This window comes from Tupaia chinensis, unplaced genomic scaffold (assembly GCF_000334495.1).
Source record: "Tupaia chinensis unplaced genomic scaffold, TupChi_1.0 Scaffold148822_2, whole genome shotgun sequence".
Lineage (NCBI taxonomy): Eukaryota > Metazoa > Chordata > Mammalia > Scandentia > Tupaiidae > Tupaia > Tupaia belangeri.
This window is the reverse complement of record NW_006208670.1, coordinates 472,258-486,421: the sequence shown is the minus strand read 5'-3', so window position 1 is coordinate 486,421 and position 14,164 is coordinate 472,258. Positions and strand designations below refer to the sequence as shown.

The window sequence follows — 14,164 nt, the reverse complement described above, 5'->3', positions numbered from 1 at the left end:
GTGGCTTCCAGGAGACATCCTTAAAGGGCAGCTGGCATATTCAGCCTGCTTCCCGGAATGGCGAAGCCGATGAGGACCAGAGTCCAGGGTAGCAGAACTTGAGAAGACGCTGGTGGGTCCTTGAGGACTTCGAGGGACAGAAGTGCTGTAGAATCCCTGGACCAGCTACTTTCTGACTGTAATTAGAAATAAAAAGTTGCAGCTGGCTTAAGTCTGCTGTGACTCCTGCAGCTCTTCATCACATCTGCATCCGACCCTTAGGTGACACTCTCGTTGTCCCTGTGATTCTCTGTGAATGGGCACACACCCTCCCAACTCTGTCCCACCACCCCCAGTGACCTCCCCGTGTCGGCGTCCACACCTGTCAGCTTCTGACTCGCAGCTGCTCCCTCATCGGGGCGGGGAGCTCACCCCGCTGCACCTTGGTTCTCCCCATGTTTTGTGCTGAGCCACGTATCAGTCCCTCCCGGTTATTTGCCTTTCTCCCAGTGTTCCCGAGTCTGCTGTATAATAGAGTTAACTTCAGTGAAACGATTTACAGGTAAAACAAAGCAGAGGGAACCGTGCATGGAACAGTCTCTACCTTCGAGGAGCTTGTTCTCGTTTTCTGTTTGGGAAAGGCCTTTAAGTATGAAGGGTGACCTGGAATGAGAAACAGGTTATACCTGCCTAAGTCCCATAAGCAGGTGAACTTCGCACTAATACAATACTTCGGAACAGGTTAAGATTGTCCACATGTAAAGAGATGTCCCTTGGAGGAAGAAAAGTTCTGAAGATGTAATACCTGATGTTTTTGCTGTAGTGGTTTCAGTATCAGGTATTTCGAATATCAAGATGGTATCTTTTTATTCAGCCATATAGGTAGATAGCCATTTATGCATGTTAAAACAGCATAGCTTTTGACTTGACTTTAAAAGGATTTCACATGGGGACCAGCAGGTGGTGTGGTGGTTAAGGCACTGGACGTTCCCATATGGCCAACCATGGTTCAAGTCTTGGACCTGGTGGCTTGCTTTCTCACTTTCTGTCTCTCTCTTTCTGTGTCTCTCTGGTCAAAATAAGTAAATGAATAAATAAAATTTAAAATGATTTAAAAAATAAATAAATAAAAGGATTTCACAGATTTTAAAATACAACTAAGTAAACTGTAGCATTTTAGTATCTTGGTTAAGGTACGTTAGGGTTACAGGCTCTTTCATAGGTTGATGCTCTATAGCTTTTAATGGCTTTTGGTCTTAAATCATGACATTCTTGGTCCAGCAGGTAGTGTAGTCAAGGGACTATACTCCCACATGGTCATTGTGGTTTGAGTCCCGGATCCGGCGCTTAAAAATGGCACCACGCGGGGCCAGCAGTTAGCGTAATGGCTATGTCGCTGGACTCCCACGGTTTGAGTCCCGGATCCGGTGGCTTAAACTCACGCAGGGTGTGTGTGCGTGCGTGCCCAAGATCCCGAGAGGAGAATGGAGGAGGAATTGCGGCACGGTCGTCCTGCCTGGGGGGTGATTTCTTGCTTTCTGTTTCTGTCTCTGCCTTTCTGCCAAGTGCACACACCCTATAGCAAAAACCTCTTTTTAAAAAATGGCACCAGGCGTGTGTGCATGCGCACACGCACGTGGCCAAAATCCTAGGACAAGAAGGCAGAAGGGATTGTGGCATGGCCATCTTGGGGGGAGGTGGGGTAATTTCTCACTATTTCTCTCTCTCTCTCCCTCCCCTGCTCCTCGCCCAGCCCACCTTTCTCAGCCTAGCGCACACGTCCTGTGACAAGTAAAAACATCTTTTTAGTGTTGAACAAGTTAACCTGTTCGGCTGTTATTGCAGTGAATTACGTATCCCCTTGTCACCTAAACAGTCAGAAGCATACTATAGGTATGTGTCTTTTAAGGTCACTTTTACAGCAAGTAATACAGGTTGCCAAGATCTCAAGACCATGTGTGCGCGCGCGTGCGTGACCAGTGCTCAGATGAAGCGGGTAGAAGGGGCTCGAGTTTGGGATTAGGCAGTTTTACTGATTCGCATGACTTTGGCTTAAATGCCCCCTCTCTGAGTCTGTTTTCCTGTAACAGGAGAATGTAGGAAGGTGAGCGTATCGGGCACCTGCCGCTGTGGTTAAGGCGGCTGTGCAGCTGAGTCCTGGATCCCCCTGGATGCCTGTATACCTGTGCCCGAAATTCCCAGAGGAGGGAGAAATGGAGGAGAAGGGACTGCAGCGTGGCCATGCCCTATGGGGGACGGGTCCTTTCTTGTGCTCTCTCTTCTCTTTGGCGAGCACACGCACCCTCTGCCGACAAGAATAATAATAATAAACAAGTTATTGTAGTAAGTGAGAATGTATAGCAGCATAACACCATAAATGGTGGAACATAACTGTAGTGATAATAAAATCACCAGTTGGTAGAAGAAAGAACGCATCAAGAGTAGGTTGTGGTCCTTTCTTTCTGAGTTTTCCGTCGAGAAATATCTCTGTCTTCAGGTAAGCACAGAGAGAAAGCCACGTATCTCTTATGTGTAGCTTTGGGAAAATTATCTCACAGAGAAAGGAGAGTCTTTGTTTTCTTTGCATTACTCTGTGTCCATATGCAGATAATCCAGGATTCTAAACATTTGTTTTCTGTAGGTATTTAACAGATTTTTAAGGCTTTCTCTAGATGAGAAAGTTGGATCATTTAATTTCTTCACTGAAAATTTTAATGACCCAGGATTTCTATATTATGAAATTTTTTCCCTTTAAAATATAAATAAGTGATCAAATTTAGTAACTTAGAAATTGTTTTAAAAATCTTAAATTTGCCAAAACTTCTTTCCATTCTAGAAAATAACATATACCCGGTAGATTAAAAGTGAATGGCCGTGGTGGAAATAAGTGTAAAACCGTAAGGTCATGGTGTTCGTAGTGACTCCTCCCTGGATGCCCTTCACGAGCTTCCTGCAGGCCTTCTCCTTGCAGCTGTCCCGACAGGGTTAAGCGCTGGCTGTGGTGTGACGCGAGAGCAGTTAGCTGTTTGGGATTGTTTACTTGCTACAACCGCGTTAGTCAGCAGGGGTAGCACACCAGATTTCCTTGTGGCTTTTAGCGGAAAATGTTAAAAGCGCACTCGTGTTCAGTTATAGAATTTCCGATTCGATCTGGTTAGTCACGGCCCTGGCATGGGCCTTCTGGTTGCGAAGGCTGTCCAAGAGCTCTGTTCTCTCCCCTGCCGGAGGGAGGCACATCCCGAGCGAGCGGCGCCCTGGTAAGTGACATGTGAGCATTACTAGGCATCTCGTCCTGCGGTCTGCAGTCAGCTCTTCAGGCCGGCGCAGCCGCGAGTCTGCTGGAGTGCCAGCACGCCCATCCGATCCCCGATCCCCGATCCGAGGTTCTGAAGGGAGTTTAGGATCTGCTCGTGGAGGGTGTGAACGGCATTTTGCAAGGCCATCTGAGGAGCAGGAAAACGTCTGAAATCTGCTGCGAAGGAGCGGTAGCGGTTTCGCAGTGGAAGGAAACTGTTGGCACAGAGGCCGAGGGCTGAATCAAGCGGTGGCAGGAGATGCAGTCTGCCGGCTTCCCGCTGGCGGGGGCCTGCCCAGTGGGAGCTGCCTTCCCGTGGAGACCGCGGGGGTCACTGCAGTGATAGCTACTGTGGCTTCTTTTCTTTTTCTTTTCCAATGAGAAGCTGGGAGCAGCGATCTGAGCTGGGAAGCCTTCTGATTTCTTCGCAGCCTGTCGCCGATACGGTCCTCTACTAGCACCGCTTCCGCCTGGTGCCTGTGCCCAGGGCCGGACAGCCACCGACCAGCCTGAGAGATAAGCCCCCTGCCTGGCCTTTGCTGCCGATGGGAATAGAGCTGTCTGTGTCCCTGCTGTTCCCGGGAGCCTGGATTCAAGCTGGGTTCTGGTACCAGGAGTTCTATTGTCTCTGGCGTCTGACTCATCACATGTGAATGTACCGCAGCTTTGCTATTAATGCACAGTGCTTTTTTTCCTAAACACAGAAAGAATTGTCGACCAACCTCTGAGCTTCATTTTTGGAATTTGTGCTGACCTCTAGAGCTATTGTATTGTATTTGTTTCTGGATAGTATCTACATTAACCCAGTGAGACTGAAGACATGAAGACAGATTAGAAGTGGAAACAGCACAGTGAGATTTTGTTTTTATTGTCAATGATAAACAAGCCAGCTACTGTCACCGGATGACCTTGCAGGCCAGAGTGGGTAGAGCTGTGGTCCTCTGTCACAGCAGTTGTTTCTCATTTCATTTTACATTGTGTGGTGTTGTCACCAAAACAATGGTCACTTTGTGCAAGTAAATTTCAGATAGAGTTAACGCGGCTGTTCTGATAGGGGAAGAGTATTTTTAAGTGAGCTTGTACCGGACTTCTCATTATTAACACATTGGTGTAAAATTGCTTTCAATTATTACGGTGACTCAAAAATACAAATTTGTTACTTTAGGAACTTCTAAGTTAATAGAGCTTCGAACTTCAGCTTTTCTCACAGTACATGCTAAAGTTAAAGCCAGCTGCCCTGTGCAGAGGATGATTGTAAGTGCTGTGCAGAAGAGGGAAGATTGCTCTGCCCTTCCAACTGTGACTTCCCGCACAGCGGGGAGCCCAGTGTGGTAAAGTGCGAATGAGTCGAGTGTGTATTGTTGTTTTGGAGGAGGTAGAAGATGAATCTCCCGCATCCGCATCCGTTTCTAAATTGCCACAGGAAAGTAAATCCCTACATTCTCCGCCTTCTGGAAGTGTGTTGGTAAGATATGAGTGTTTCTATGCTTACTATATTCTGCTGAACTGGTATTACAGATGGGATTTTTTAACAGTAAACATTAGTTTCTATGAGTTTTCATTAAGAACCCGAGTTAAAGTAATGTTTGTGTATAAAATACACACACATCTGATTTTTCCTTTTTTAGATGCTTAGTTAACATTTCAGACTAGACTATTTCAGTCTCTTAAAAAGACTTTTATAAGGTAGTCTGAGAAAAAGTAGTCTGAGAAGTGGTAGTTATGGCAACCACGTTTCTGTTTTCATTCTGTGGTTTTAGAAACTGATGTAAGAGGAATCAGGAACTCTGCATATTTTAGGAAAAGTTGATGACTTCCAGCATGGGCTTCCCTGTAATGGATTGTATGTATTTCTATGTTGGACTTTATGTCAGAAAGAGCAGGCTTTTTCCTCAACCCTACCATTTATGCTGTTGTCGACTGACTCCGCATTTGACCAGTAGAACATGATACCGTATCAGAAAGGCCGTGTTGTCGACTAGGAAATTATTATATTTAGACATGCATGTATGTGTTTGTCTTTTCAGATAGACAGACTTTTTTAGCCGTTGAGTAATATTTTCATCAACCGCCAGTTTGCTCCCTTAGTGTTTGTATGCATGTAATGCTCACCCACGTTAATATTTTCATCAACCGCCAGTTTGCTCCCTCAGTGTTTGTATGCATGTAATGCTCACCCATGTGAGGTATTTGGATACCCCAGACAAACCTTTTCAAAGGGGACGTCCTTCCTGAGCCTCAGCCTGGCCCGCAAATTGCTCATTTGAAAACTCTTTCCTTGGATGTTGAGATGTCACACTCGTATTTGAAAGACTCTTTTTTAAAAATCAATTACATATATAAACAAAAGGCTTCTGCTTATAAAAAGATAAAAATAATATCTGGTTGTGTTTATTAAGCTATCTAATTTTGGTCAAATCAAATTGAGTTTTCTTTTTCTTTGTGTGTATGTTATTCATTTATTTTAAATCAGGCTCTTCTCCCCTGTCCCCCCCCTCACCCCCCCGGAAGAATCTTGTATTTTGCTATGATTTGCCTTCATGAAACTTCTGGAAAATGTTAAAAAGTGATTATTGCCGCAGGGGAGAGCAGTTTGGATTTGGAAGCTATGTAGAAATAGCTATAGAACCATCCATGTGGTATGACTAATGTTTTATTACTCTCTTATATTTTAGCCATCACTGGTGCAAGCTATTTTTAACGGAGATCCTGATGAAGTTCGAGCACTAATATTTAAGAAAGAAGATGTTAACTTTCAGGTAAAACAATTAATGCACTGACCCCAGTCTTTAAACCTAATTTAAAAAATTCTTTCCTAGAATGGTGATTTTTGTTTAAAAGACTTGACAGCATTTTGCAGCGGTTATTTTAGATGAGGGCGAGGGCTTGGGCAGAAAGGAAGGCAGGTGCAGGAGACTGGATCAGTGAGGCCTTTACTTCAGCTGCTTTTTGTTGAAAATGCTCAGGACCAGAGTTGGCAACGTGCTGTGCACATCATCGGTTGTGTTCTGCCATGTTTGCTTTCGGCCTTGTATTTGCACAGAACATATGTATATTTCTCTTGCTGAACTTCATTTGAAAGTAAGTGAAGTCATGACGCTTTACTGTTAATTACCTCCGAGTGTGTTTGAAATGAGGATTCTTTTTTGTAAACTTGAAATAAAAACATTTCTGCTAATTTTTATACTATCTAATTTGATTTTGAGATCAGAGTTTCTGGGCCAGCCCCTGCCTGTAGACGAGGGGAGCTGGATCTCACACGGCTGAGCAGGCCAGCTGGCAGAGCGCGCTGCGCTGTGTGTGTGCGTGTGTGCAGAATACCGACAGGATAGAGAAGTGGAGAAGGGATTGTGGCGGGCCGCACACACACCCTTCGCTGATAATTTTTAAAAATTCACTTTCTGGAAATCATGGTGAGCACAAGTTATAAAGCCTCTATTATTTTTGTCTGGTTAGTTTCAGTAAATATTTGAGAAGTTTGAAAAGTTTTCAAACTTAAAGAATTAGTAAGATTTAGTGTTCTTAAGTGACACAGGGATGAGTTTAGAAAAAGTGGAAGGCTGGCTAAATTTTTCTTTGTGTGTCTAATTTACTAAATTGTGGCTGAATACATGACTTACTCTGATAAGACCAGATTCAGTTGTGTGTGTTTATATATGCAATCACGTACACAGGTTCAGTTGTGTGTGTTTATATATGCAATCACGTACGCAGGTTCAGTTGTGTGTGTTTATATATGTTTATATATGCAGTCACATACGCAGGTTCAGTTGTGGTGTTTATATATGCAATCACGTACGTGTATGTGTCCATATATGCCATCTCTTTTCCTGACAGATGTAGCTCTGAGTTGTGGGGCTGGGGGGTCGTGATCCGCCCACGTGGCTGCAGCAGAGTAGATGACAGGAAGGGCGCCGCGGTCCTGCCACTGCAGCTCTGCAGCCCCCTCTGGAGTCAAGCCTGCCTCCCTTTACCGCATGCGCTGTTACTGTGACCGCTTAGTGTTTGGTAGCGAGTAAACCTGTTACCTTTTATTTTTCAATTTGTATTATCTGAATAGATTTGAATCATTGGCTAAAATGGTTTTTAATTCTAACATTGAGTATTCACCAAAATGTTTTCATGTCATAGTTTCTTAAATGTTTTCGATGTGAATTGCCTCCAAATTTATGTTTCGTTGGAGACATCCACCTGGCTCAGGATTGATTTATTTTAAATATAGCGCCTGGCTACTGCATCTGATTAAGGAATGCTGGAGAGTTCACTTTTGTTATGACAGAAAGTCGTTATAGGGGCATAAGTTTCTGAAAGAGAGGAAAACAGACTTACTGTTCTACTTAACTCGTAGAGCTTCTTGTTGTTTTTGTTTTATTTTGATAGTACTTACTAGTGATGAGAACACTTGGATTATAACACCATTTCCCATGGCCAGTTTCTCCATCTTTACAAAGTTCATTGTAGCCATCTGTCTTAGTCATTTGCATTGCCAACAGAAATCCCTGCGACGGTGAACTACAGAGTGGAGGTTCATTTTGACTCACCACTCTGGTGACTGAGAATTTGCAAGGTGTTAAGTTAGCCTGCAGAATTGCGAGAGTGGGGATTTTGAGCAGACCAGCTGTCCATCTGTTTCTCTGTTTCATTCAGTCTAATTATGTACCCAGCAGAACTCAGTCACAGGGGCCCGCCCTAATAACATTATAACACCCAAAGGTTCTACCCGGGGCACCATAAAGGAATGAAGTTTTCAGTTAACGCCTTTACAGTGCAAGCAAGTCCCAGCACATGCGTCCCTAGGAGGAGAAGCAGCCACCTTCCAGGGACAAACCAGATGATAATAGCATCATTTGATTTTCTGCTGGACTTAATCAAATTATCCTAAATTAAAAAAAAAAAAGGCATTGTCATGGGAACCAGCAGTTAGCGTAATGACTATGTCGCTGCACTCCCACATAGTCGACTGCGGTTCGCGTCCCCGACCCAGTGGCTTAAAACTCATGCCGGGCGCATGTGCCTGCATGCCTAAGATCTCAAGAGGAGAATGGAGGAGAAGGGATTGCGGCGTGACCATCCCCTCTGGGGGGTGATTTCTCGCTTTCTGTCTCTCTGTCTCTCTCTGTCTGTCTGGTGAGTGCATGTGCCCTATAGCAAAAAAAATCTCTCCAAAAAAAAGAAAAAAATTGTCATGACTTTGAACATCTGTTTACTCATCACTAGGCACTTACTGAGAGTAACTCTTGGGTAGTCGTCCATGTGTTTTGTGCAGACATGTTTTTGGTTGCCATTGGGCCTTTTTTCTCTGTGATTCTTAGTGGTTGAGAACATTTTCATAGTGTTAAGATTTGTTAAATCTTTGGCTAGGATTCGAACTGCAGTCGGCCACATGAGGGCCAGCTCCCGTGACCACCATGCTGTGAGATGCCCCCACATCCTCAGGTTTTTGAGTTTTGGGGGCCACTAAACAGCATCTTACTTAGTAATTCACCTAATAATTTTTCTAACAAAACTGTAATGAAAAAAATACACTTCTATAATAGGAGGAGGAAATCTTTTCTTCCATTATACGCTATATGTAAGGTAATTTCACTAGAAAATACTGGGGTTTTATATTTGAAGGCTCCCCTCACAAACAGTCGGCTACCTGACTAAACGGAGCCTTACTGTGTGTGTAATCATTGCGGGGCCAGGTGCTTTTCCTGTTAGGGCAGCTCGTGACAGAGAGCCACAGAAAGGAAGGAGACCTCCCTGTGATGTTTGGGTTTTCACACCAAGGAGAAGCATCTCTCCTAAATCCCCAGAAAACTGCCCCTCAGGATCCCTTGGAAACAGGTCCACTCTAAACTGACCCACAGTGAGTAGGATTAGGTCTGACCCAGGTCATCATGGTTTAATTTCTCCAGGCTTCGTGTTTCTTTTGTTGTAAATATATGAGTTACATAAGTGATCTTTAGGGTCTTTTCACAGCCCAAATTTGGCCTCATGCCTTTGCCCAGAAGGGTTTTTTTAATGCATTTCTAGATGAGTGTGGCCAAGATAGTAATTAAATGCTGTTCCCTAGATTTACTAGAACTTAATATCATGTCTTGGACCCAAATAATGGAATCTGAAATATTGATGCCACATTTTCAAGAAAAGATTTGATTCTTCTTTATAAGAAAAGTATCATCTGCAAGTAGCTCATTGTTCTCCTTTCTCCAGTCTGACCGGAATGGCGTAACCTGTGGGACGGTACTTCTGAGACAGACGCGTGCATGCGCTCTTTCATGTTGCTCAGATTAGCTCATGCAGCCGACTTGTCAAGGTTGTGGACAGCGCTGGAACGTGGCGCGGCTCCGTCAGACTTGTAGTCACTAGGGAGGTAAAGCCTGTCACTGGCAGACAGGTACTCTTCTTTGGCCAGATAGTGCTATAAAGAATGGCTCAGAAGTGGATTTCTTTTCCCCAGAAGTTCTGTGCCCCATACACAGAAGCTGGGGTACAGACATGGCCCTCGTTCTCAGCGCCGAGTGCTGCTCTGCAGACAGGTGACTGCACACGCCTCTCCTCGTGCTGTGCGTTGGGTGGGTGAGCGTGTCACTCGCCGTAGTCGTTGCAGTTCAGCCGAAGCCGTTCTCGGTGCTGAAACGGGGTGGTCCAGCTTACGAGGGACCTTTTTTAAATGCAGAGTCGATTTGAGCTCTTAGTTGATTGGCGATCATAGCTGTGCTGTATAGTTCTGCATTTTGAAAATTTTCCTGTGTGTACATACGTGCTGCTCACTCACCCGAGTTCTGTTCCTGACTAGGCTGATCATGAGCGGGTGGGTAGGTAACCGAGCAGCTCAAAGGCCGATGTCTGGTAGTGTGCTGTGGCACCCGGCGTGTGTGTTTCTCGGCAGGTGTGGGGCAATGCCGTGCCGTAATAGGATAACCTAACTGTCCGTGCAGACGCGCACACGGAGTAGTCCAGGGGTCGGTACTGACAGCCGGCGTACTCGCGTTTACTGCGGACACTACACGAGAAAGCACATGTTCATAAACAAGCATGCAGTCTGCGTGTGTGAACGCTGCGTGGAGTGAGCACTGACCAGCTTCTGGGACAGAACAGAGGCTGTGGGGGGATCCGAGATCACAGACCATGAAAGGGGTTCCCCACTGGAGCGCTGCTCGCTGGTCCAGCGGTAGGTAGGACAGCCGTCAGTGAGGGTGACTGCGTATCACTTACTGCTCCCTAGTCCAGGGGTAGGTAGGACAGCTGTCAGTGAGGGTGACTGCGTATCACTTACTGCGGGCTAGTCCAGGGGTAGGTAGGACAGCCATCAGTGAGGGTGACTGCGTATCACTTACTGCGGGCTAGTCCAGGGGTAGGTAGGACAGCCGTCAGTGAGGGTGACTGCGTATCACTTACTGCTCCCTAGTCCAGGGGTAGGTAGGACAGCCGTCAGTGAGGGTGACCGCGTATCACTTACTGCTCGCTGGTCCAGGGGTAGGTAGGACAGCCGTCAGTGAGGGTGACTGCGTATCACTTACTGCACGCTGGGAAACTCACGGCGTATTTTTCCGTTCCTCTGTGCAAACACGCATCATGACTTTCCCAACACCTCAGTATTTCGTTATTCGAAACGTTTTGCCACGATAGCCTTGTAGATTATTCCCATCCCTTAAATAAACCGAACGGGGTTCCCCGGCTGTCCCGTACCGTCGGGGGAAGTGTGCAACAGAGCACGTGTGTGCGCACACATGTGTGCATGCGTGCGTGCACGTGTCTCCAGCAGGTCTTGGCCCCTTCATTGCCATGACGCTGCTGTCGTCGCAGACAGCATGCAGTGGTGAGCCCTGTTCGGCTTTCCCGAATGCCCCCTTTCCTTCACGCTGCTCTGCGGCTTTCCAGGAAGTGAGCCGGGAGTGCTCTGCTACCCAGCCGGTCCCCGCGGCTCCCTGTGGCTTCTGCAGGTTACCGCCCAACGTGCAGCTGGCTTCTGCGGAACGTGCTGGCACGTGGGCACCCGTGCGGGAGGTGAGCCCTCCGCTCCCCTGGGCGGCACATGGCCTGGGCACACGTGCAGACCCTTCCTCACCGAGACCTGTTCAGTCGCACTGCACCACCTCGCTCTTCCCGCTTCCTGAGGGTCCTTTGGCCTGATACAGGGTGCTGGGCTGACAGTGTCCTCTCAGCATCGTAAATGTGTCAGTCCGTTGCCTTTTGCCCATAAGTTTATGATGAGAAATCTATTGATAATTTTACTGAGGCTCTCTTACATGATGAGTTGCTTCTTTTAATGCTTCTCTGATTATTTTATTTATTTATTCTACAGAGTGTGTGCACTTGCCAGAGGGAGAGTGACAAAGCACTCCCCCCCCTCCAGGGGATGGCCATGCCACAATCCTGTCTCTCCCAGGTCTTCTTTCAGGATTTCAAACACACACACACACACACACACACACACACACACACACACATACACATACACACACACACAGACACACACGTGCTCAGCGTGTTTTTCAGGCCACCAGGTCCAGGACTAGAACTGTGTAGTCAGCCATGTGGGTGTCAGCCGCCTCAACCTCCGTGCCACTAGCCAACTCTATTTCTGGCTTTCAGCTTGGTTTGTCGTTGCCAGAGGGTGTGTGCATCCACCAGAGAGAGGGAGAGAGCACCCTTCCGGGGGGATGTGGGCCTGCCCCAGCCTCTCCTCCCTCTCCATGCTGTTGAGACCGGGCACACACGTGCATGCCCAGTGTGCTCCATGCCACGAGGGCTGGCGTCCATGCAGTGGTCAGCCACGGGGCTCTGACTCCCTTAGCTCCTAGGCTACATTTTGATATGTATTGAGTCTCTGAATTTTTAAGAGTTTATTGAGCTTCTTGAATGTTTATGTTTAAATCTTTCATTAAATTCAGCATGTTTTCGGTCACCTGTTTTTTCAGATAGTCTCCCTGACCCCCCCCCCTCCTTTTCTTTCTAGAACTTCCGCAGTACATATATTGGTTTGCTTAATCGTGTCCCACTGGTTCCTTATGCTCTATTTATTGTTCTATTTATTTTCTTTCTGTTCCTGAACCTTTGTCATTTTCTTTTGTCTTGTCTTCAGGTAAGTCTGCCCTTGAATCTCGTAGAATTTTTATTTCAGTTATTGTACTTTGTAGCTCACAGTTACTTTTTTTTTTTAATTTCATCTGAGGTTTTGTATTTCGCTCACAAATTTCTTTTTCATTTCCTTTTAGATTTTCTCTTTATTTTATTCTCCCTTTCCCCAACCGCCTGAGAGTACATGGCTGTGCCAGAGAGGAAGAGAAAGAAAGCACCGCTCAGTGTCTCCCTCTGCTTCCCTACCCGTCAGGATCCTGGGCGAGCTTCCGCCTGACAGGCTGTCTAGGTTGCTGGGGCTGGCATTGGACGGCGGGCAGGTTGGCTCCCCGTGTGCAGTGGGGTTCGCCTATGGCATCGTTGCTGTTTTCATCTCTTCTAGTTTTCTTCTTTTTCCATGTCTTCGTTTTACTCTTTGAGTATCTTTAAGACAGCTGCTTTCAGTTTTGTGTAGTGAGTCTCCTTCAGTTCTTTTCCAGGAGCAGTGCCCATTGAGGCTGTTTCGTTTTCCTTGAATGGGCTGTGCTTTCCTGTTTTCTTGGTATGGCTTAACGGTTTTTTGTTGTAAATTGGATGTTAGAATCTAATAATGTGTCAACCCTGGAAGTCCAGTTCTTGCCCTTCTGCTGGGTTTGCTGTTTCTTTTGTTTCGTTCTCTTTGGGGCACTGTTCGGTTGGTAGTGGCTATGGTTGCAGGCCGTCGCTGTGCTTAGGATCGGCTGAGCTGTGAACCTGAAGGTCTGGTTGCCCTGTGTCTGCATGCACATGTGCAGCTAGTCAGGGTCCCCCTCCAGCTAGCACTGGCCCACTCCACAGGCGAGGTGGTTCCTACAGCGAACAGGGTCATCCTGCTCCTTCCAGTTCTTCGCATTGTTCTGTTACTCAATTTTGCTTATTGGCATACATGAATATGAATACTTATAGACAAGATGTGTGTGTATATACATGTGTATGTAAAGCACACATATTCGAGTATATTATTGTTTTGAACACCCGCTATCTGTTAATCAATAAAGAATGAGAAAAACAAGTTTGTATTTTACTTTCCCTTCTGTACCTTTTCTTTCTTGATATAAATGTGAATTTCTTATTTTATCATTTCCCTTCTCTATAAAAAAGCTTCTATTAATACATCTTGCATGGCAGGTAGACTAATTTCCCCAATTTCTGTTTGAGAAGGTCTTTATTTCTCCTTTGATTTGGAAGAGCTGTACCTGGCGCAGAACTCTGAGTTGGAGGCAGTTTTCTCTCAGTGCTGAGTACTCACTGCCCTCTCACCAGCTCGCATGGTTCCTGGGGACTTGGGAAGAATAATGGTCTTTGTTCTCTGTGTGAGTGAAGTGCGTTTTCTTCCTGTGGCCTCTTTCAGAGTTTACCTGTCTTTGATTTTCTCTTATTTAAATACGGCACGCCCAGAGTAACCATTGGGTCGCTTTTGCTGCTTGGATCTGTGGATTGGTGTCTCACAGTCACTGGGGAAATTCTGTTGTTATTGCTTTACATTTATCTTCTGTTTGCTCACTCGGCATAGTTATTCTGAGGCCCATCCGTGTTGTGTTTGTAGTCCGTTCCTTTCTGTTCCTGAGCAGTGTTTCATGGCAGTACTGCACTCCATTTCCGTACCCAGTCCTCTGATAAATGCCTGGGCTGTCTCTTCGTCATCTATTACAGATAGCGTGCTGTGAGCACTCATGGCTAGGCCTTTGTACAAATTCGCACTTTCCTTTCTCTTGGGTAAATGACTTTGGTAGAATGGTTCAACCGTATGTATGGAGCTGCATGTTTAATGTTTTCATTTACCCCTGATAGGGTGCGTGTGCA

General features: G+C 46.0%; 1 protein-coding gene across 4 annotated transcripts in view; it reads left to right on the top strand.

The window, feature by feature from the left end:
* Window positions 1-3,036: 3,036 nt before the first annotated feature.
* The window catches only part of ANKRD28 (ankyrin repeat domain 28), an 89,956-nt gene continuing 78,828 nt past the window's right edge, over window positions 3,037-14,164 (top strand). For 2 of the 4 annotated variants that reach the window (XM_027769161.1, XM_027769163.1), the window contains exons 1-2: window positions 3,286-4,739; window positions 5,950-6,033. In XM_027769161.1, coding sequence (XP_027624962.1) covers window positions 4,617-4,739; window positions 5,950-6,033 — 207 coding nt within the window. In that variant the 5' untranslated portion in view covers window positions 3,286-4,616. Of the gene's footprint in view, window positions 3,237-3,273; window positions 4,740-5,949; window positions 6,034-14,164 lie in introns of those variants that run through there. The other 2 variants (XM_027769162.1, XM_027769164.1) reach the window with 2 other exon arrangements.